Here is a 25930-nt window from a genome sequence, read left to right as displayed (position 1 = left end):
CTATACCATTCATCTGATTGCGATGAAACCTTCGTCAGATGTTGTGCGCACACCTTGCGAAGGTTTCTAAATTAGTTTTATATAAAAAACAAAGTTTGTTTTTTGTTTGTTCCATCCAATTTTGAATTTTTACGACATAATATTACTATTAATAACGTTTGCATATTTTGGATTCGATTTTAATTTAGAGTTATTTTGTTTGACCTTTACTCCTATTAGAATTACTTTCATATTGTATTATACAGATATTTTAATATTAAAAAGATAATTACTTATTATTATTTTTTAAATATCTAAGATAATTGTATCCACAGAGCGACCCTGTGCGAAGCCGGGTACTTCAGCTTGTATTTTATAAAAATAACTGTTGGATTTTTTAGTATGGTTGATCTAGCTCAGACTAATTTTAATACTATAATTTTGCCGATTTCATAAACCGGAATGCCGTTCTAATGCGCTCCGGTCCATTTCAAGACCTGATTTTATTACGTGGTATATACATGCGATAATATTATTTATACATATTAACGTAATATTCATAATGTAGTGTGAAAAATAATAATGAAATTAGTTTCCAGTAATATATATCTTAAGACTGAAATTTGTAAAGATAGGGCACCGGCTAGGAATAAATCACATTGGCCGGAATCCGATGGATGAGAGTTTGAGTCCCGTACATCACTTATATATTTTTTTTCTAATTGGTATGATTTTGAGATATTTCCGAATTATGCAATTCTTGGTGAAATTTTAAATGCCGCAATTAATGGGAATGATTTCAAGAAAAACGATTAGATCGGTAGCTTAATTTGTTGAAAGCACTCACCGTGAAAGTGAAAGATGTGTGTTCTAGTGTTCGGCCCAAATTTATTGTATGACATTTCTAATTCGTTTTTCAAAATTATGTATTCTCAATTGAATTGTTTGTATACTTACATTTTCCACTTGTAAGGCCATTTCCCACCAAAGGTTTCATAAATTTATAAGTATTGGCTTTGTTTAACTCAGTATTGAGGACGATTTCAACATCAGACGGTTTCGTTAAAGCTAAAAAAAATAGGAAGTACCTATATACATTTAAAACAATCAATGTGTTTATTATAAACAGGGGTGATCATAGTAACAACAAAATCTTTCTCGCCCCTAATAAATTACTATAATCAAGGCTTTTCTTTGAAAAAAATAGGTGCTGGAACTCACTTCTTGTGAAGCTTTTTACTAAAGAAAATTATATTCAAATATCATTTAAATGAAATTTAAAGCAGGTTTTCCTATGCCATGAATCGCATAAAAATATTTTTTTTTTTTAGATATGACAAATCTAAGGTTAAACAAATACAAATTTAATATAATTACAACTAAAGTTGTAAAAATAGGATCGTAAAAACGTATATTTGAATAAAAATTTATAGTGATTTACAAAGTTTTATCCAATTCTCGTCTGGCATATCGTCTCAATTCCTTTTCTTAGTGTCAGTGCCTATGGTTGAATGCCTTCCTCTGAGTAACCACCAATCAACGTATTTTGAAGAATCAAAAAGTGTCAAAGGTGGTCTAACGTGAACCTACAATATTTTCTGGTCAACAGAAGGATCATTTTTTGAACATTATTATTATTACAAAATTCAGTTTTCTTTCTTCAAAAACTTGAACTAGTTCATTTATTTTTCAATTTGCAATGTAAAGGTTTCAATTGAAATTTTTAGGCCCAAACTTAGTTCTGACAATAATTCTTTGAGAGCGTCGCACATCAATTATTCTTAAAAATACGATAATAACGATGCCATATTTTATCATTTTGACGAATTATCTAAATATGGATGGTTACGTAAGCGCGAACAATGTTTCATCTAATTGCTTTTGAAATATTAAAAATACCGTGATAAAAGGTGCCGGAACGCCGTTCCACCGCGTTACATTACAAAAAAAGCCCTGACTATAATTAAATATATAAAAATGCCATTTTGAATGAAAGCCACTTGAAGCTTAGAAGAAGAAAAATCTTTTAAATATTCATATGACTTATTTTTAACTACCTATTTGGAGTCCACAAATTATTGAAGTTGAATCGAGTTCATATTCGATTTCTTCGGTTTTTTATACGTAATGACATACTGTTGCTTTATTTATAATAATGACAATAAAAAAATTCCACTTGTTTTTTTCTGGGTATGATAAATATGAAAGAAAAAAAACATACAAAAGTAGCATACCTTACACCACAGACTCGTTGAGTTACTATTTTTTAATAGTTTCATAATAATATTTATTACGTTAAAAAAAGAATCTTAAATTAATGAAAGCTGTAGGCACTTAAATCCACATAAGAAATTTTATATGTTTGACTGATATATTTTATAGATAACAAAAAAAATATTGACTTTCTCACTGGTAACCATGCGGTTTTTTTTCACATAAATGCATTCTAGTGCTAATTAATTCAAGCGCAATTGTATGCTTGGGCTATTGATACTGTTAATTTTTTTAAGTTAATAAAAGACTTAACTAAAAACTTTGTATAAACATATAAGTTAAGTTATAGCAAATACTCACTAAACCATAGCATTGGTCCAAACCAAGTTTTAGCCACTCCTCCATGGGTCACACTAAAGCACATTACTTTTTTTATACTATTGGTTATATCTGAAATATATTTATATTATTATAATAATATAACTTTTTTAAATGTCCACCTATCGTATATCAACACAGTACAGATTAATGATATATAAATTCAATAGCCAGTCGCTATGGACCAAGGTTTTGAAGCATGCATGACGTGACCATTCGTCCCGTTTTTAGGTAACCTATCCCGCTGTCCCCAAGCACAGCTTCGGGACGCCGAAATTACCCGTTTTCAGAAAGAGAGCAACCTACGGTGAAAATTAGAAATATTTGAATGGGCGAATTTAACCAAAATACCTACGTGGGAAGAGATTCAAAGTGTAATAATTGATTGATTTGAAAGGGATTTATCAATAATTGTAACCAAGATACAGAAGTACCTATTTGATGAGTGTTCACTTATTTCTAACTATATTACACCACTAAAAGTGACAGAATGGAACACTGGGAATGTTTCTCCAGAAAGTCGTTGAGTGGAATTGTTCAAACACTTTCACACTAATAATTTGAATCATATGAACTTTCGTATAATTATTGAATACATTTTATGTCTGTCCGACACTAATGCACCGGCAGAAAGTGTCTTTCATCTTGAAAAACCACAGTTGCAAGTCGCAGTTGTTTAGATATCAATGTTATTACCAAAGTAAATTTTAAGAAGTCCTGCCAATTTTTATTTGAAATCAAAACTAAATATACTTGAGCAAATTATTTGATCTTCAGAAAAATATAAGACCACATAAATTATTTATTTTCACGTGTTCATTTCTGTTCATTGCATTAATAAATAAAAACTATAAAGAAATATGCGTTTTCGTGAATACACATACTATTAAAAATGTAAATGTCCTGTTTTGAGAGAAAACATAAATGGTCACGTTAACTGCATGCATGAAATACAATGCAATGTAATGCAATGCACACCCAGTAAGTAACGTACTTTCTCATTATTTCTGTGTTCGATGATTATCAACAATATATTATTATATGACAGAAATCTCTCTGTCAGAAAACATTTTTTCAATAAAGTTATATAATTAACAAACTAAAACATGTAATAAATTTGCATGTGAAAATTGATGTATTTTTTACATTTTAAACATCATATTATTACCCAAAGAGGTCCCGCAAAATTGTAAAGCATTCCCTATTAATGGTAACCCCGGGAGCCCGGGAATTAATGCTGACAATTCATACAGTCTTCTTCTTTGCGGACTACAGAACACGAAGTAATAAAATAATATTGGCAAAATAAAAAGGATGCAACAAACAAAAATATTAATCATGACTGTGAATATATAAGATATAATCTAATGAACTTCTTGAACGTATTATTCGCACTGGATATTCAACATACAACTTTTCGTTTACTGATTGAAGTATGTGTAAACTTTTGAATATATTCAGCCCCCTCTCAATTAATCAAATAAATTGGAAATAAATATATACTAGGTATACATTATTAACCATGAGCTCAATATTGCAGTGAGCAGTGCCGTCCCTAGACAAAATGCCGCCCCAATTTTTTATACATTATTTTTTATCATCCAATCATGACTCTATTTGCATTCATGACAATATTTTTTTAAGAAATGTGTTATATGGATAGGTACATTACTAACAAAATATATACTTACCACTAAAACATACAAAATTAAATATAACATATTTTCTTCCCAAAAGTGGGGATGTTTTTGACGTTGGTAATACAGTGGTTTCTTACATATCATTTTTGCGGTACATTAATTTGCACTATCTTGAAGAATTAAGGGAAAGTCGTGTCGCTTATCTTCTTCACAAAACTTGGCAACATTTGTAATAATATTTTTAGCCTGATGTCGCAAAGGTTTAAGCGTTATTACATCGATACTCGATATAATGACGACGCGACGCTTCGAAGACTAAAATCATGGACCAGGAGCAGTAGGTGGGACGCTCTGTAAGAGGGAGATGCATCTTTAGTTTTGACGGCCAACTCAATTTACGTGCGCACTGGTTAATAAGTTAGAGTAGTTAGACTGTAATTATTTTCACGTATCGTTTCTGGTAACCAAGGATCTCGAAGGGTAATGGAAGTAAGCTAGGCATCGCGAACCCGATAAAAAAATACAGTCCTATTAAACCTTTTGTGTTAATTGATACATTTTGTTTCCAACCAGTAAGCTGATTTTTTTAATGGAAAGATATTATTGTTATTACTAAGTTTAAGTAGCTACTTCTATATATACCAAATGATTCTCTTCGGTTTGCCGCCTTTCGAGGAACTGCCGCGCCCAAGCAACGCTCAATCTGCCTACCCCCACAGGATGTCACTGATAAGTTATGGTGAACATTCGTACTTACTTTATTTTAGAGGACAATCGCAGCGTTCGAAATTTTATGAAAATATTAACATAGTTATCTAATGGTACTGTTCGGTTATCAGGAATACAGCGGAAAACACATTTTGAAAATAGCCGATATACTGGATTATTTGTTAGTTTGAATTAGTTTAGGTTAGGTTAGGTTAGTTTTGGTTTGGTTAGGTTTGGTTAGGTTAACCTAACAAATAATCCAGTTTATCGGCTATTTTCAAAATGTGTTTTCCGCCGTATTCCTCATAACCGAACAGTACTTCTAATATTATAAAAATACGTATTTTTTTTTTATTTTATATGCCCTATTTAACTCAGATGGTCAAATTAATATTTCCACGGGACGGAGCGAAAATTTTGGGAATTTCATGAACCGGAACAGCGCTCCGGTCCGTTTCGAGCCCAGCATAGGACTAAAGAGCTATGTAAGAGCCCTGAGGCTTGGAAAATTAATTTTGAAATCATTTATGTAAAAATCATAAGGCAAATGAAGGAATTGATTGCCCCACGCGAATGAATTTGCAGGGTCGAAAAGATTAACAAAAATACAATTTCAATGAAATTCACTATTGAATTTTTACTGTGCACAGTAAGTTTAACATCAAATTTACAGTTCAAGTTACAAATGAATATTGTATTTTTCATTTTATAATGATTACACCATCTTTAGGTTACTAGTACTACTACTTTAGGTAACTATAATTATTAACTTGCGATATTATTTTGTATTTCTATAAATGCAGAAATTATATCACCAATTTTGATAAGCTTACTATTCTATGGTAATGACGGCGTTACTTATACAACTAATCTCGACCGTTGAACCGGCCCAATGGGATGGGTGAATGGCTAACAACCATTCCTCTGAAAAATGTTGTTAATATAATTTCATTTCTGTGAAAGCATGTGGAATGGTGATATTTTTCGTATGGACTTTTCGTCACGCGACCTCAATCAGTATATCGCATTGTATGAAACATGGTAGGCTCATATCACCAAGCCTAAAACCTTTGCGCATAATATTGTTGTCATGGCCGCACTTTGTCAAAAATATATAATAATTAGATAATTTAAAAATACATTTTATCACATTTAATCACGTATAAGTAAATGAATGAAGTACCAACTTAGATTGTTTTTAAAAATAAAAATAAATTTTATCTAATGGTTTTTGATGTGTATAAATGTTTAGTAAAATACGTAATTTAATCTCATCGTCGTCGTCGGTGAATTTTTGAAATTTCATAGAATCAGTGTGTCATTGTCATTAGTGGTACCTATTCATTAGTAGTATCGTATTATCCTCTTATTTACCATAAGTATACCTCACAATTGTGCTATTTTTCTCAGATTTCCACAGCCTACCTCTTTCCGAAAGTCACTCTTGGCCACTGATATGACTGCAATCACTGGAGCTGAAATGCATGAATTATTGTTATTTATCACCACTTATTATTTTGATTCGTTTTTATTGCATCAATGCAGAAATCAAAAAGCGTATTTCTTACCATGATGTCTGCGTCTGCCGCTCCTTGCTGTAAATTGGAAAATCGATATTGGTCGCGGCGTCCGCGTACGCGATCAAAAAAGTTTGGAGAACACTTTAAACAGAAACAAAACTTTAAGATGATGTTTGATGCCAGATGTTTCTTACATAATTATTGTTAAATGTCACAAAACTTGATATTTGTCATTTGGCAACCGTCATTTCAAAGAAAGCACTTTCCAAAACCCAAGAAGATATTAGATAATAGTATTATGTATCGCAACTAATTGAAAAAAGGCGAAAATGATCACTAAAAGAAATTTGCCAATCTAATTTTTATGCGGTCAAAAATATATATTTATTAATTTATTTTTTGACTGCTTTTAAATTAGATTACTAAATTTTAAAATAAAATTATTCGAAAAATTTCTGTCCTTTTATGGTATAAAGGGAGGGGCGGGGGGGTTAATTAAATGTTTCAATGAACTTACTATCTTTGTGATTGATGCCAATTGATAGGTACCTACCTCAGTCAAGACTAGGGATTCCAATCCCGGGATCCCGAGCTATCTTCGATACCTATGAATCCCGGGATTGATAAACATAATCCCGAAACTTTTGGGATTGATTTTTTTATCAATTTTTACGGAAAATAAAATAAAAACGAAAATATAACAGAAAAAATGCTTTTAATAACAAATAACTGCATTAGAAATAAACTGAGTTTGAATGAAGTTGATTTATACCCATATGTAAGTTGCCGATTCATTTTATTTTTTCACATAAAATAATAAACATACGTTTTACGGCAGTTTCATATTTGGCTGACTAATTAGATTTATGAAGCGGAAAGGCCATACGTACACCATGATTTGCATTACTATTTAAAATCTCGCTAACCCATAACAATATTATTTACTCCATTAAACTTATGTATTTCCAAGATTTAACGTATACAATATTAACAATAAATGTCTTGAATAGTATAAATTATACCAGATTTATTTTTGACTTTATCAATGGTATTTGTAAATATAAAAAAATTATATTAACAATGGAAAAAAATGCCAATCCCGCGACCAGTCTCGGGATCCCGGGATTGTCAAATTGTAATCCCGAAATCCTGGGATCAGAATTTTGGCTCGGGATCGGATTCCCTAGTCAAGACGGATATACATAATTATTATTATTGTTGCGGCTAGTGGGTCCATCACTGCCTAAATACTTATATAAGAAAATACTTTGGAGCAACGTAAGTAAAAAATATTATCGCTACACAGAGTTGACTAGACGTTAGTATACGAATAAACGTTCAATATGGAACTTGTTTCGTTTATCAGTAATGCTTTGTCAAAAAACGCAAGTGACTCGAAATTGATGCTGTTTATGTTAATCTCTGTATTTTTTGGATTTTTGTGTAAAAGAGTGAAAAACGTGGAACTTAAAAAATGGATGGGCACTGTCTTTGGACTACTGACAATGTTTTCATTGGGAGGATTGACACATTTCTGGCACATGTTTATAATTGGCTTGATGTGCATTTTTGTTATAAGTTACATTGATAAAAGGTTTGTTCTACATATTATTATTATAAGATTAACCATTTCATGTCTAACCATCATATTATATTTTATAATATTTGACTATTTATTGTAATGCTTATTTTATTTCTTGTCCGTTTAGTGGAAGCCAGCGCCAAACAAATTTTGAAAATAGCCATTTTACTGGATGGTATGTTATGTTTAGTTGGGTTGTGTTATCATTCTTGAATTTTGCGAAAATCGGCCATGAAAATTGCCGCTGTTCGCAAACTTGTACCGATTTTTTTCTTTCTTTTCAGAAAGTGTCACATAGCGGCTTTCGTTTTGATGTTTTCTTATCTGGGAATATTTAGAATAATTATTATGACTTGTACAAATATGAAAAAAACCAACATAATAATGCATGTGAATGTAATGCAAATGATACTAACATGCAAGCTAGTAGGTGTCGCATTTGAAATCAGGAACTCTTTAATAGAAAAGCAAGATCGCATAAACGAAAAAACGAATTCAACAGACTACGAAAACGGCATTGATCCAAGTAGACTGAATATTTTTCATTATACATTTTCTTTCCTAGGAATGCTCGCAGGTAAAACTCCCACACCTTAATTAGTTATTATTATATTGATTCATAGACATAATAGCGCCTGTACACGTGCATGTTTTTACTGCTGAGAGTACGTATTACCGCTACTATCGTGCTATCGTTCTACTGCGCAGGCGCAGATATCGACAAATCCAACTGTCGCGAAAAAATTCAGAAGCCTCTAAACCTTTTTTGTTTTATGCATGCAATCTTGCAACTTGCACGATAATACGTGTTTACTCGTGCATTTTCTTGTTATGGCCACGATAATAAGTACTGTCAGCAGTAAATCCATGCACGTGTAAACGGGGTATAATATTAGGTATATAATCAGTATAACATACTGATTTGACTTTGACATATAAATAAATAAACCGTTTAAATTTACTTTCTTACTGTGTGTTAAAAAGAAGATTTTTTTCAGAAATTAATCGATCCGAAGAATATGTAATTAGTGCTATAAACAATAGAATTGGTTTTTTTTAATTACAGGTCCATACATAAGATACCGGACTTATGACGACTATCTTTATTTGCCATTCTCAAAAATAGTTGGAATTGGAGGGGCTGTTAAAGACATATCGGAATCTCTGGCATTGGCTTTTATTTTTCTTTTAATCCAAGAATATTGGCCATCAGAAGTAAGTATACAAAAAAAATTAAATCTTGTTATTTTTTTGTAAAAAACTTTAACAAAAAAATTAGATTCTAAATTAGGCACGCAATACAGGTATTAATCAATTGCGAAATACTGATTTTAAGAAATCATAATACCTGTATGTCCCTGTGGTATTAATACAGTAAAGAAGTTGCAAAAAAACTACAATCTGGATACATATTACTTTTTTTTTGGACTTGGTTTTGGACGGAATTTTCTTTCATTCTGTGCGGAAGAGCTGACAGAAGGAAACGGACGCCATGAGAGTTTTTAAATATCAGTATCTAAATCTATGATCTATGATCAGTATCGTGCGGTGTTGTAATCCCTAGTATTAAACTGGAAAATGTGCATTTATTGTGGAAAAGATAATTACATGGTTTTTATTTATTTATAGTGTACGCTGGAAAATGAATTTCGAGACTGCAGCATGGCATACAGAATTATTTATCCTGTTGTACTGTTTGAGAAATTATTTGTTTGGGTGACTATCGGTATGAAGGCAGCTGAGGGCGTGTGCGCTGCTGCAGGACTCGGTGCATACCCCATACAAGGAGTCAACAAAAGCGGTCAAGGACCCAGCGAGAGATATGCTCAATTACGAAATATGTAAGCGTAAGCATTAAAACTTTCATTGGTAACGCATACGTTCTGAGTGACACGCGCACCATTTTTTAAATGTTACTCTCGTCTGGCAACACTGGTTAGGTTTAACGGTGGCCTAATATGTTACGCCCACGATAGCCGAGCAGCTTAAGCGTCGACTTATATTGTCGTGGGTCCCAAGTTCGAATCTTGGGTCTTGCAAATTCACATATTTGTTTTTCAATTTGTGTTTCTCGAGTCAGAGTATGGACCTAATAGGTTGAGCATCCATTTCTCGTAAAAAATAAAAAACATGCTAATACGAATTCCACTCTGTGGAGGCCTATATTATCCTCTAAGTCCCCAACCCCCGGTCCGTGGATCAAATGGTACCGAGCCGCCCTAAATTATTTCCATTTTATTTACTGTGGTGTATTTCTCTCGGGTTTGTGCGACTTTCCATGGACGAGAGGTTAAATAAAAAGGATTTAAAGATATACACATTTATATTTTTTATAAAAATCGATGTTTTTTAAAATAGATATAAAAAAAATACTAAAGCTATGAATTAGTCAAAAATCTAAACGGTGAAAATTTGAAAACTTAATAAACTAAATTTTAATACTAAATACAAGCATAAAAATAATGTAATAATAACGAAAGCTATGTACCAAATATGTGACAAATTCACATTTTTTTACAATTGTAAGTTTATCTTTGATTTAGAAAAAAATCTTTTTAATGTTTTCAGATACATATTTATTAATTAATACAATTGAAAATGTAAATTATCAAAAAAAAATCTCAAATTGCAAGCTTCGTATTTTTCCACTAGGTTCTCTGTTAGCGTTAGTGTCTAGTGTCTAGTCTTAAGTGTCTAGCTAGACTCTAGGTAGGTACTTAAAAGTTTGTTGAGTTTAAATACCTTAAAATTGTGCCATATTTACGACTATGGATTCCAATCCCGGGATCCCGAGCTATTTTCGATACCTATGAATCCCGGGATTGATAGACATAATCCCGGGATTTCGGGATTGATTTTTTTTATCAATTTGTATGGAAAATTAAATAAAAGCGAAAATATAACAGAAAAAATACTTTTAATAAAAAATAACTACATTAGAAATAAACTGAGTTTGAATGATGTTTGATTTATACCCATGTGTAGGTTGCCGATTCATTTTATTTTTTCACATATATTATTAAAAATTGAAAGATTGGAAAAAAACAATGCTTTGCACTATTAACAAAGTTATTCCACCATGATATCATACGTTTTACGGCAATTTCAGATTTGGCCGACTAATTAGATTTATGAAGCGGAGAGGCCATAAGTATGCTATGATTATTTGCTAGGTATACTATTTTAAATCTCGCTAATCCATTCATTATGTCTTTACTATCAGAAACAGCAATCTCCTATTAAATTAACATTATTATTTATATTAAAATATTATTTACTCCGTTAAACTTGTGTATTTCCAAGATTAAACGTATACAATATTAACAATAAATGTCTTAAATAGTATAAATTATACTAGATTTATTTTTGACCAATTTTATCAATGTTATTTGTAAATATAAAATTTTTATATAAACAATGGAAAAAATGCCAATCCCGGGATTGTCAAATTGTAATCCCGAAATCCCGGGATAAGAATTTTGGCTCGGGATTGGATTCCCTATTTACGACCCTACTCGGAGACATTGATTCGTAATAAATATTATATTATATTTATTACCTACCACTTGAGAAGTGCACCTTGCAGGGCATACAATATAAAGCCAAAAAGAGCGTATAGAATTTATTAGTTCGAATATTTTTGACATTATGACTGATTTATTACGGGTTTTTAATGCATAATCTTAATTTGTCTAGGTGTCCAATGAGTAGTAAAACTTATTTTTATTGCCATTTATACATATTATGAAACACCAGAATACAACAGAAACAATACGAAAAGTTGACCAGGCGGAAATTAAAATCGGCGCGAGTACTGGGTTTAAGGACTTGGTCCATTCTCGCTCGGAAGGATATTCATTTGTTCCGACCGCTCGAAACAATCATACGTTCACTATTGCAGCTAACAGTTATAGCTTTTCACACATCTTTTATGCAGTAATCTCAAAAATGATATTTTTGGACTAGAGATAATAGGACTCAGATATAATATGTGAATCAATATAATTATAATATAATATTATGATGTAATGTGATGTAACCAGATTCCCACAGCCACAAGTTATATTGTTAATATAGCAAAGGATGTTATTACGAGTATATCAATATATAAGGGCAATGGCGGCTGGCCCTTTAGGTCGAATGGTCAATGACCCTCCAAAAATAAATATCTTACAATCTACATAATAATATGTAAAATGTCACATATATAAAAATAACAATAATAATCGGTGTTGCTTTGAAATATAAGGCACGCGATGTGTACGCTGTATTGTATTCCCGATGATTCACCGCCCAAACGTGCGGCGCCGCTTTAAGCCGCGTCGACACGGTCCAAGTACGATCCAAGTCTACTTGGATAAGAATAATTAGTATGAAGATGTCTCATCCAAGTGACAGCTTCATACTATTTATTCCTATCCAAGTGCACTCGTATGTGACATCTTCATACTAATTATTCCTATCCAAGCTACTTGGACCGCGTCCTACTCATCCAAGTTAACTTGGATAGGAATAAATAGTATGGAGGTGTCACTTGGATAGGAATAAATAGTATGAAGCTGTCACTTGGATGAGACATCTTCATACTAATTATTCCAATCCAAATCTACTTGGATCGTAATTGGACCGTATCAACGCGGCTTTATCTGGAGTTTGGGCCTTAGCAAACGTGAACGTTCACGTGGTCAATTAGAAATATGCCAAAAAATGAAATATTTATTTCTCTCTCATTTTTCTTAAGTGAGACGGAGAGAGAGCACAACGGTATAACACATATTTTGTCGCAACATGTCGCTGCATTCGGCCATTGTCCGAGAATGAAACAGATATACATTTTCAATGTGTCAAATGAAACATAATATAACGTCGACTGACTCATATTATCAAGAGATTTTTGTTTTGAATTTTACAAGGAATGACATACTATGTGCTTTTAGAGTTGTTTTTCTCGGTGATATTTGATTAAACCAAAAATATTTTTTGATATTTTGATAAAATATGAGGAGATTTTTTAATTAAACAATATTTTATCGCAATAAACTGTATTTTAACCAAAGAGATTAGAGATTGGACTCCTCCTCCAGAGGTAGCACACAAATGTCAGTGTGTACTCGTTTTGTGAGAGAAAGTTCTACTTCTCTGAAATTAGGTACACTTTGCTGCAAATGGGCCATACTTGGACATGAAAACGCCCCACTAAGTATTTTTTTTTTATCAACACAAGCTTATAACTAATTTATGATAAACGTATTTTTATTATAAAAAGTTCCCGCAATAAAAACTTTATTAGGATTCAGGGTAAGAAAAAATAATGCAAATGGATGTAAGTATTTTATTTTTAATAACACAAAAAACACAATAATGTTATGAAAAATTATACACAAATCAGTTAATAGCAAATGGTTAAATATTGGAATAAGAAATATGGTCTTGTTTTTACATATTGTTCTATATAAAATAACATAGCATTATTGTTTAGATAAAACGGTTAAATAAAAAACACAAATAATAACAGTTAATTACAAACAAAAAAAAAGTTTATTATATTACCTACCTATTTACACATGTGTATTTTGAAAATATTTTATGAAATAAAAATATAACATGGGTTCGTTTTTGACATATTGTGTATAAAATTACTTGTTTATACAAACATATTAGAGACAAAATACAGGTAGGTATGTTGAAAATTTGATTATATAGTTAATTGCAATATTTTATCTATTTAGCTCACTTTTTTTAACTGTCATTTAACTTTAACACTCATTTAACGTCACTTTCCGAGAAATGCTTCCCACACAGTAATGAATATTTTTATGTAAATAATAAAATCTATGTAAATAATGAATGTCATTAACTAGCACTAACAGTTTTTACTTTGAAAAAGACATCGTATATTTTGGGTTCAAAATAATATTATGCATACTGCCCTGGATTTTTCGCAATAAACAACCATTTGACGTTTGATGTAAAAGTTTTGAATTGTTATTGTAAAAGATCTTTTAGGAAAAACTATCAATGTATAAATAATTAATAGTATGCATATTGTTCCGAAATGCTGTTACGCATTTGTATTCTTCCATTAATAAACATTTTTTTACCGAATAATAACGTATAATACGTATAAATCGAGAGAATAACAATATCATATCCGCCATGTTGTTTTACCACACGAACTTGAAGTAGCTCCAGAATACCAACATTACCAACTGTCTTTCTCCGATTCGTATTTTTTAGTACATAAATGATGGCGTGTTCCCTCTCCAGTCTTTCAATCTCTTTGATTTTAACCATTCAGTCAGTTTCAGGTTATTATTTTACAGAACATAATATTATATTAAGATAATTGCAAAAGGTACTAAATGAATATTTCACTCAACATAATAATGATTGAAAGTACAGGTTAAAAAAATATAGGATAGATAGTTACCTATATATTTTACGTAAATTACGTTTGCCTTGCAGCATTGTCAAGTAAATAGGTACCTACATGGATAATAATTATAAACGTTATGTAAATAAATCTTCTATTATAATATTATTAAGTGTGGGAAAACTATCAACTAACATACAACTGTATTCATAAAATTAGATTTAAAATATGTAAAAATATTACTTATTAGACTTATACTTATTATACAGCTACTTATTTCTATCGCACCTCGCTTAGCTGTTTGTAGATGCCAAAGATAACAATAGCCATCCTTGCTAACGATATCATAAACAGTGAGATTGTAGATGGCATATTTTCTTTTATAATGAAAGACTCATACTTCACTTTGTGACACAGTTAAAACTTTTTGTAAATCAAAGCATGCTATAACAGTTGTAATGCGATTTTCTTTTACACGATTTATATCACCCTGTTTCATCTCTCTCGAACGTTCTGTAAATAATAAATGTTGCTGAAAATCACTTTCCAGTTATTATTTCCGTTCCTGGTCAGACGAATTGTAAATAAAACACTTTTCACACAGGTCCTTTTTAGGGCGAAAAAAGGATAGGTTGAAATACGTGAAAAATATGTCTTTATATTGGCGTTCAGTAGCAATTGGAAACTGATAATTTTTTATTCCAAACCATATGCTATATTGGCGAAACATTTTCACTATATTCAAATTCTCGTCTAAATATTCTTTTTGACATACTGGGAATATTTTTTAGGAAAGATATTATTATATTCAATTACACTATTTTTTGTTGCTTCATTGAGTGCATGAGGACGGTTGTTGTGCCTGCCTCGACTATCCAACAGCAATTCTGACTTCATTTTTTTTAAAAGCACTAACCACCCACATAACATATTATTTGAAATTGAAAGCGTTTGTAATAACATAGTTTTACACACTTTTATTATTTCATTATTGCATGGCAAATTATAAATAAGTGCTTTTGAACGTCTTGAAGAAACTGATAGTTTTTGGGTTATATTTTGCACTGACTTGACATATCGTAAGGTATAAATCCCATTGTCTCATGATTGCCAATCATCCAAAATGAATCAAAACTAACTTGACGTTCGGATTTACTAATTTTTGGGGCACATTTGAATCGGCAAGAATTTTTACACGGTGCTTCCATGGTATTCAAATATTCATTCAAATATTCTTCACCCGAATTGAATAATTTTTTGGCTTTCTTCCTTTTCCACAAGTCTTAAATTACAGCTCTCTTGTTTTTTCGATTCAGGTGTGTCAATGGTGGAAATACTCTGTACAGATGCACTAGGTAAGGACAACATCATGTCTGGTGGTGTGATGTCTATAAGTGCATTTGTGTTGTCTAAAGGTGGCAAAGTACTCAGACAGAAGTATAATGTTATTATGCTCTGAAGTATAGTCATATATTTCATTATGTGTAAGATCTGCTGGAGATTTCGTAATTTCTTCGATCAAATCATCAATCATTCCCAAATCTTCTCCAAATATTTGTGTCATTTTTGGCACACTTGAAGAACAGCTAAACCCCGATAATTCAAGATCACTATAAGTATGAAGTATTATTCGAATTTGATATGTATTCGGAGTCTTCAGATGGGGTAAAATCAACCTAGTTATCATCGTGGACTATGCAATTTTCATCCAGACATGCAATGATTCTTTTCGACTTTTTTGACTACCGTATTTATGATAAAAGTATAGTAAAAAGTATTGTCAATACATATGCAAAAAGGCAAGTACCTTACCTACTTATCACAAGTCATCGTCATACAATCGATACAAGAAGAGTAATTAATGTAGACTGTAAATTATAAACTAATTGTGCAAATATACATTCATACGATGCTTACTAATGATAGAAAGACGTTATAGTTTATATTACGAGATACAAAATATTATAAAAATTGAAAATCCTCTAGGAGCCAATAGTACCGACAGAATATTTACGGTTAAATCATTTATAATTATAATATAACCTATAAATGTGTTGTCTGAAGTAGGAGATTATTAAAGCTACATATTATTTACCTTTATTGTTTCCATCCTTTATTTTATTAGTCTCTTGAGCTAATTGTAATATTCGCCGAGATCTAGTTAGAAACATTTTAACTAAATGGAATAGTATATAACTTAAATCCATTAGAATTTAAATTCAAATTCCATCAAGCACCTACCATCGGTCGATAGTATTAATATTAAAATTAGTCACTTGATCACAATAAAAAAATATTACAACTTTACTGTCACAAAAGCAATTAGCGATAATGAAAGTAGGTGCGATTCATTACAAAGGATAATGATTTTTCAATACAGTGTTGTTCTATGTTGATAGAGGCGAGAGTTGAAGGTAAAAGTTGAATTAGTGTCATATTCCACGGTGAAATCATAGTTAAATGATACACTAAAACGATTTGTGTAGGGAGCATGTATATTTTTTCCGAGTAATATCACACCAACTCGGCATAGTGTCATATTCAGTGTCACATAAAAAATAATAACAATAACTTGTGATACCAACTACAGGTAGATTATTATTCCATGTTATTTAAGATATTACAAAAAATGTTATATAATCATAACTCTACTTACGAGTATTATTTTAAACAGTATTTTCGGTGTTTTTCAAGAGAAAAATCCAAAAAAAAATTGGCTGGTGTGGTATTTTTTTCTATGCAACAATAGCTCAGAAAACATAAAACACACTATTTTGAATTGGTGTGTTATTCCATGAGGTAGTCGATGCATTCATTACAAAGTAATTTCATGAAAAGGATAGTTCTGGTCCATTAGATACAAAAAATCATTCTGCATTAAAAGGTTGATTTCGACAAAAACGTATATTCGACAAACCAATCCCATAGCGACGTATTAGTATGATTAAAATAACTACTACCTGTTTATTTATTTAATAAAATTAAAATGTGATACTTTTCAGATCTTATAATGATGCAAAAAAAAATGAATATGACTTCAATACATTGAATAGTATGGACATTATAAAACTGCAAACGACACCGTGGGCAACGGTTACATTTAGATGCTGGAACAAAACCATTCAATATTTTATGGGAGTGTATATATACAAAGCCATTCCGCTTGGCCCAGGATTTAAGTGAGTATCTACCTAGTTGTTTATCTATGAAACCCCTCATAAAATCAACATCAATACACCAGTAGAGGTTGTGATCGAGACAGTGACGTCCCGTGGGGGTAGGCAGAATGAGCGTCGCTTGGGGGCAGCAGTTACTTGAAGGGCGGCAAATCGAGGAGAATAATTTCGAATATATAGAAATAGGTACCTACACTTAGTAATAACAAAAATTTATTATCATTAAACAAATCAGCTTACTGGTTGGAAACAAAATGTATTAATTAACATAAAAAGTTTAACAGGACTGTATTTTTTTGTCAGCTCGCAATGTCTAATCTACTCTGTTGTCCTCGGACGTCACGTCCTTGATGACTAGCAATGACACATGCAGATTTGCGAATTATATTTGAATTATAAGTAGGTACTTACCTACATACTTATCTAATAAATTTATCCAAATATTCTTGCCGATTATTCCCGAGTTTTGAAATTTGTCAGGTGTATTTTTAAATGAATCTGAAACCGTGGAATCGCAATATTGTCTATTAAAGTAGTTATACATGGCATTTAACTAAGATTTAGTGGTACATGTACCTATAATTTGTTTTTTTCTCTGCGCTTTTATGGATACCTCGCATAGTATATAATTTGTTAGTAATGTATCCATACAACACATTACTTAGATATTGGAGTCATGAAAGGAAGATAAAAAATACTGTAAAAAAATGGGGTGGCATTTTGGTGTTGCCTAGGGGCGGCATTTTGTCTAGGGACGTCACTGGATCGAGATATAATCAGAAAGTGCTAATCTCGTGAAAGTATCTATCCAAAATTTTGAGAATTTTCATTTCTCAAGAAATCATATATGAGATTCTCGAGAAATCGTGTTACTAAACTAAACTGCCGACTGCAATTCAGCTGAATTTTAAAAATTCGCCGTCTGAAACAAACGGCATTCCTTAAACATAAAAAAAGACAATTGACCAAAAAAAATCAAAAGTAGTAGAAATTTTATGGTAATGTGGATTTCTCGAGAATCTCGAGATTTCTGAAGAAATCAAAAAATCAATCTTGTATTCTCAATAAAACAAAATTTGACACACAAATAATTTTAAAGATAATAAAACAATGATGTCGAAAAAAAACAAAAATTTGATCAATATTTTTTTTATAGGCATAACTAAAAATACGATTCCAGAATTTAAATTAACATTGCGGTGTCGTTAAAATTTATTAAAATCGTACTAATGAAAAGTTACCATTTAGCACAGGGTTGTAGAACTTTTTTACATACGCATCCCAAATATTATTTTTCGACTGTGACATGCCGAGAAGTTTTTCATGGGGAGAAAAATGAAAAAAAATTTTTTAAAAATCCTATTTAAATAAAATTACAATTGGGTTCTTAAGATTCTATCTTTCATCGTGTTTCTAGCCGAAGGCATATCTTTTATTCCTTGGTTATTTTCCCCCCTGTTTTCAAGAGAAAAAAAGATTGTGGAGCATTTTAATCACGCTTCTTTCAATCCCTCATCACCGAATGGTTTTCCATTTTTAGCGATTATGTTTGGGGCAAATCAAGCAGCTGTTATATTTGAATGACTCCTGTTAAATTTCATTTCGTTTGTTGATTAAATATTTTTATTTTTTATTGACAAATAAATAAATTCTTTCGCTCGTCCCTGATTTTTGAGGTTCGCATACAACTGTTCCAGAATACAAAATACATACATACTGCTTAATTGCCTTTAATCATGCCATACTCCTCAGTCCACCAAGTTTGAAAATCTTTGCTGCTTGAATCTGATATTTCTTGTATTTAATAGATTTATTAAATTAAATAAAATGCATGCACTTTTCTTCACTGAGCAAGTGTCACTTCAGCGAAAATCAGCTGGATCTAATAATTATTGTAACCAATAACAAACATAACCTCCAATGATAACTAATGATAAAAGAATATTAAAAATTGAAGAAAATACGGATGGCTGTGTCATCATTATTTTTTAATATTATATATCGTCACTGTTCTGGCAGAAGACACTAATTCGAAAAAATGACATATTGAGTTAGTTATTCCAAAATGTTCCTTATTTCAAACTTTATCGTCTGGAAACCTTCTTAATAAATAAACCCTTTATTTTAAAGTCATCCTTTTTACGATTACCTAATAAACTCACATGATAGACCATTTCAAACATTTTAACGACTTCAAAGTCAAATTACTCAAAACTAGTATTCTCCAGTTAGTGTGTTCTGCCAGAATAAAGACGATATATTCATTTGTAAAACTTTTTTGTAAAGAAAAATATTTTATATTATTGATTAGTAGAATTTTTCTCGAATCTTGAGAAATGAAATTTCGAGAAATCACAACCAGTACCTACATGTCAGAAATTTGGCATGCATGTAGAATTTCACTTGTGGATGAAGATATAGTTTTGTAAGGTACGCGGGTTGACAATACAGTGAATTAACTCAACTTTTAAAATTCATACAATTGACATGATGCTTATTTGATTAGACTTAAGTACCTAATTACTTTTAGTAATAGTGATTTATGTCTCAAGGTCTATGTACATTTCATACAGTAGTATAGTATGCATCCAATCTACTATTTTTACTAACATAGATAAGGATATTATTGATATTGGATTTTAATTAATTAATTTAATGTGTTTTCCGTCTAACTATTTCAGGATTTTCATTACATGTTTTATATCCGTATATTGGCATGGATTAGACCTCGGATACTATGTTTCACTTATTTCAGTAATCTTGTATGAAAGGACAGAACGAAAAAATAAAAAATTATATTCATCACTATCTGGAAGGGTAAGATTTCATTTTAAAATAATATCTAAAATATTTCATATGAATTAATAATAAATTGAGAGCTATATTGAATAATTATACGCATAAAACAAGAATGTATATCTTCGAATAATCGTATTATTTATTTTACTTACTTGAGAAATAATAGCACGTTTACACGTGCATGGATTTACTGCTGATAGTGCGTATTATCGCGGCCATAATAAAAAAATGCACGTGTAAAGACGTAGTATCTCGCAAATTGCAAGATTCCATGCATGGATTAAAAAAGTTCAGAAGCTTCTGAATTTTCACGCGACAATTATTGGACTGTGCGATGCAGTAGAACGATAGTGGCGAACCTGTCGGTAAAAAAAGACAGACCGCGCGCAGAGACTCATTTTGGGGTTAACCGATTTTCACCTGTCAAATAGTACCATACAATGACTCTTGAAGAATGAGACTAGGTAGATAGTCAAAACTTTTACGTGTAAACAGTTATTATCGCAATAGTTTAATATTTGAAAGTTAATTCCATTCAGTTACAATAAATAAGGGGCATGTGGAGTGATATGGTTTGAAATGGCATGTGGAGTAAAAGGGTAAGTTTTAATTACATTTTAATTACCACATTTAAATAACACGTTAATTATATCGAATGGCCAACTGCTTCAAACGCGCCAGTCGCGGTGTTAGCACTAAATGAGTTAAATATAATATGGCATTAAAAAATATTGTAAGTATAGATTTTAAAGATAATAATTTATATCACCTAGATAATATATTAAATGAGTACCCTCTGAGCTTTGTACCCAAGTCCATTCATTATCAGTCTGTACCTCAGAAGCAGACGGATGCAAGTGCCAAATCGTATCCGGAAATTTGTACGTAAACAGTTCAACGTAGAACACTTATTCGTACGCCGCAGTACGTAAAACATGAGTTTGTGCAACATTTAATCAAATGACGAGTTCTTCGTTGAACATTTCACCGTGGAATACGTATTTTACAACATGTGGTGCTAGTTTGCTGTTCCAATTAGATTTAATACGAATTTTATGAGATGTCTTTATAGGTTTTAAATAATTTAATGTTGAAACTACATAAATAATATACCTATACGATGTGATTGTATTTTTTATAATCTACTCACCTACCTATTTTTTAATGTGTGTTCCTTGTATTGCGATGGTTTTATTACGTATTTTTAAGTGTTTTATGTAGACATTAATATTGTAAGTTACCGAAATAGAAATATTTTGTTAAATATTATAAATAAATAATATTATATTTATATTTCTATCTGTAATAAATTAGTATTAGCTAGTATTAGTATATTAGTAAGTAATATTGCACTTTAATGGTATAAATTATCAACAGCTATTGGTGGGAATTAGGAAAACATTATATTAGGTAGGTATATAAGTCATAGTAGTATTATAGTCAACAACCACGTGATAAAGAATATATTATGTTATTTTCAATATTCACATTATGTATCATAATATGCATTAAAGTTTCTAACATAAACGAAACGAGCATTCAATATTCGCAATATTCGAAGACACTAAACGGGCTTAGTATTTCTTGCGTTGCTGGCTTCAAATTATTGGTCGATGGTGACTGGCTTTCACATATCTTATTAATCAGTTCTGTGGTATGACCTATAGATATTTAAAATGCACTATTATGCAACTGTACAAAAGTAACCCATAACGTAAGTGTATTAAACATTACATATTATTATTTATAAATCATGTATGTGTGGATACTTAGTAAACAGAATACAGTTGGTACCTAGCTAAATAATTAACATTTTTGTTCCAAAGCGAAACACATTGGGCTCCACTAAATAGAAATTATATTAATAAATAAACTTTTTTGCGAAGAATGTTGTCACCTGTTAGCCATTCGCGCAACCCATTGGGTCTCTACGCTGTATTAACACACAATGGTTTCAAATGTTTTAATCAGATTATTATAATCTGATTAAATCATTTGAATAAAAAATATAGATATTATATGAAAAATGTTCTCTTAGGTATAAGTATAAAAAAACAAATAAATGTTCTCCTACACATAATTTTGCATGCGGACAGTGGACTAATTGAATTAAAACTTATTGTAAGTAGGTATTATTGAAAATACAAAGATAGCAATACCTACTTTAATTTAAAAAATAAATGTTTTTACCGAGGTATATATATAAATGCAGTTATTATTTAATTCATTTAGGATAATATTGATCTTTATATATAAAGTACGCAGTACCTACCAACATGTCCTAAATATAATTAAAAAATCAATAACTAAAATGTAGTGTTTTGAAATAAATCAATTACAAATCTGTTGTATTTTGGTGGAATTTTCAGAGACTGCATTTCATAAAAAAAACAAAAGACGTATCCAGATGGTAATGATTTTGTATAGAAATTATGTCAGTTTATTGTGTAGGTGTCGTCTATTATTATTGTGTGCGCAAAAAACATTTGGCAACTGTAATATACCTAATATCCGGAGTTAGGGTTTATAAATAGATGTACCTACCTATATAGATAAATGGTGTTATTTAATTCATTTTGAATATTACAATACAAAACTACATATAAATAATATAGGTACCTATATGATATAATTGTATTTATAATATACTTACCTACCAATTAATTGTCTGCTCTGTGTCCCTTATATTACGATGGTTTTATTACGTACTTTTATGTGTTATATTTTGACATGAATATTGTAGGTTAACCGAAATTAAAACTACATTATAAGCCAGCAACGCAAGAAATACTAAGCCTGTTCTGTGTCTTCGAATATTGCGAATATTGAATGCACGTTTCGTTTATGTTAGAAACTTTATTTCTGAAGATATTTACATAGTAGTATATTCAAATCGTATGTGTATTTTATTAAAATAAGTGTGTCACATTTTCTATTCTATGACCTATCTACCACGGACAGTCAACATATTTTTTCCACGAGACGGAGTGATAATTTTACAAATTTCACGAGCCGGAACGGCGCTCCGGTGCGTTCCGTTCCATTTCATGCCCTGCTTCTGCCCATACACGCAAAAATTGTACAGAGACCACTGATATTTTAATTTACTTGCACAATAGCGATATTAAACCTCCTCGGATGTATAACGCTCCATACCCATGGGAAGATACCTCGTTGGTGTCACCAGGTCGACTAATGAATGGCCTCAATTGTCTTATGATGTATTGTCAAAACTATGAATGCGTCAAGCCTCCCTATGTAAAATTAGCTATCCTATATCCTATATTTTACGCAATCGGACAGTTATGGTTTTGTTTCTCCCATTAATTTCTCTCCCGTTTCATTCTATAGAATATTGTGACTTCCACTCCCGTATTGATTACAAATGTGCTCAAAATCATAACTGTTTGGGAACCCGCGATTTACACTCTTACTGAGATCCCCGGGGTTCCAGCGGCTAGCTCAGGAGTCCATCGAACCCCGGATTCACAAAAAAAAAAGAAATTCAAACGGTTGGAGTATAAATAAAACACGGTCTTTCGTGCTCGTAACGTGGTCTTCTTATATTTTACATTTTCTTTAAACGTTTACATATTTTGTTTTAACAATAAGTTTCGCAGGTCCCATCTTATCGGAAAGGGGACGCTTACTAATTACTTTTTTCTTTTTCAAACTTCGCGTACCCACGCCATTCCAGCAAAAAGGACTCTCGTGATTGGCCAAATTTTATCGCGTGATCTTTGATTCGGCGAATCACGAGCCTGACCCTGGCGCAGGCGCGTCGAAATTTGGACGTTGCCGACAAGCGCGGCAAAATTTATTATATTTAAATACTTATATTTAGTCTTAAAATTATCGCTTTCATCCATCATCATTTATACTTTTTAAATTAAAAAAATACTTACGTGGTTGAGCAAGGAATCAGATTAGATGTTTTATGAAGCCGTTTCTAGAGGTCAGGGTTACGTTTCGACTTGAGCTACTAAATGATTATTTTACACCGGGAGAAGCCCGCCTGTAACAGGGGTGTATCATTCGCCCCATCTGGATTAAAGTCGAAAGGTACGCCCTGATCTCATCGGCCACCCATCCAATTCCTTGTTCATCCGTTAAATACATGGCATGATAACAGTTTATATAAAAAAAAATCAACTACAATCTAACTATTCTAACAAAAAAAAAAAAAACAACTAACTTTACGTATTGTTTCTATATTTATTTTAATTACTATTTTCCTGCTCAAAGCAATGCTCCTGAATAAGTCAGAGTTTGATTTATTTTCCTTTCTTATTATCATTTGTCATAATTTATTATTATTTTATTTTTCTCCTGTAATGTCGTGCGTTTATTTTGTTTTCGTAATGTTTTTGTTATTCTTCTCGTTCTTTTATACTAGTCAGCGGAGGGGTCGTGGAGCTGCAGTCTTCGACTCTTGGGCTGTCCAGTTTTTTTTGTATTCTGAGAGGCTACATTTGTAGACGTTTGGCCCTCGTTCGGAATTATTATTTCGTGTTATGTTTTTCTTCTTCTGGTGCAATAGGAGCGTACCTCGTTTGGCGTCGTCTGCCTTTGCAACCAGGGCGTGGTAGTGGCGTTACTATTGAGCCAGGCCCGTTCCGAGCAGCGGATATCTTCCTGTGGAAAGTTTTCCACTGATCTGCTGGTCTCTGGAGTATCACCTCATAGATGGACAGGTACTGTGTCTCCATCTGTTCCTATTACTGCGGGCAAGGCATCGTATAGCGGTACAACGGCCAGGCTCGTTGACGGCGGCACGGCTTTCCCACAGGTACTAGGATGGATTTTCACAATAAGTATCCTTTTCCCTTTCCTTTTTTTTTATAGATGGTTACACTTCGGAGGTACCTCTTGTTGTTTCACGATATCTTTCAGGCGTCACGTCCCTAGTCTCTCCATGAACCTGCGCGAGAAAGGAGAGTGCGCACTCTCCACACCATCAAGCTTTGGTATCATGAATTTTCGGCTACGCTGCCTTTGGATGCGCTTACTTCGAGAGGTGGCTCCCTTTGTGCTTCCAAATTGTCTTCATCTGTATTTATTCTTTTTCTTTCTTTAGTGATTTATTCGTTCATTAGACTTCCTGTACTTTAAATTTATTCGAATTTACTTTATTAATTACTCCTACCCCATACATTAAATAGCTACTAATTTTATATAAAATCTTCCCATTGTACTTATGGTACTTACTATCACTTTTAATATTTTACCCTAATACCCATAGTTATTTTGCAACATTGTATTGACTGTATAAATCACATTGATATTAAAAATTGAAATATTCCACCCTCTCATTATATTTATTTACTAGCAAAACCCGTTTTATTTAAAAAAAAAAATTGTTGTTTCGTTTTACGCGCCCGACATCCTATTCCAAGGCGCGCCGCGCCGATTTGCGGTGCCTCTCACGTTTTATTATTATTATTTTTTTTTTTTTTTATTATTGAAACCCCGTTGAGAAATTTACGGCTTATTGACTCATTTTTTTTTTTTTTATCACAAGCATACAATCTCTACTTTCATCCTCTTATACATAATTTTAA

General features: G+C 31.7%; 2 protein-coding genes across 4 annotated transcripts in view; one reads left to right on the top strand and one right to left on the bottom strand.

Moving 5' to 3' along the window:
- Positions 1-25930, top strand: part of LOC147070136 (membrane-bound acylglycerophosphatidylinositol O-acyltransferase frj-like) — a 48322-nt gene that overhangs the window by 17757 nt on the left and 4635 nt on the right. The window contains exons 1-6 of one of the 2 annotated variants that reach the window (XM_085949555.1): positions 7764-8033; positions 8306-8598; positions 9088-9236; positions 9651-9862; positions 17397-17573; positions 20252-20387. In XM_085949555.1, the coding sequence (XP_085805681.1) occupies positions 7783-8033; positions 8306-8598; positions 9088-9236; positions 9651-9862; positions 17397-17573; positions 20252-20387 (1218 nt within the window). In that variant the 5' untranslated portion in view covers positions 7764-7782. Of the gene's footprint in view, positions 1-7763; positions 8034-8305; positions 8599-9087; positions 9237-9650; positions 9863-17396; positions 17574-20251; positions 20388-25930 lie in introns of those variants that run through there. The other variant, XM_085949556.1, reaches the window with a different exon arrangement.
- LOC147070137 (cytochrome P450 4g15-like) overlaps positions 1-25930 on the bottom strand; it is a 44077-nt gene that overhangs the window by 13739 nt on the left and 4408 nt on the right. Inside the window, exons 1-3 of one of the 2 annotated variants that reach the window (XM_085949557.1) lie at positions 3740-4012; positions 2554-2643; positions 937-1047 (exon numbers count right to left, since the gene is read on the bottom strand). The exons of the other annotated variant lie outside the window; for it this stretch is intronic. Coding sequence (XP_085805683.1) covers positions 937-1047; positions 2554-2643; positions 3740-3911 — 373 coding nt within the window. The 5' untranslated portion in view covers positions 3912-4012. Of the gene's footprint in view, positions 1-936; positions 1048-2553; positions 2644-3739; positions 4013-25930 lie in introns of those variants that run through there. 2 annotated transcript variants of the gene reach the window in all.

Source organism: Rhyacophila brunnea, unplaced genomic scaffold (assembly GCF_057557595.1).
Source record: "Rhyacophila brunnea isolate RB1 unplaced genomic scaffold, BYU_Rbru_1.0 scaffold_22, whole genome shotgun sequence".
Classification (NCBI taxonomy): domain Eukaryota; kingdom Metazoa; phylum Arthropoda; class Insecta; order Trichoptera; family Rhyacophilidae; genus Rhyacophila; species Rhyacophila brunnea.
The sequence above is the reverse complement of the archived record's forward strand: the minus strand, read 5'-3'. Positions and strand labels throughout refer to the sequence as shown.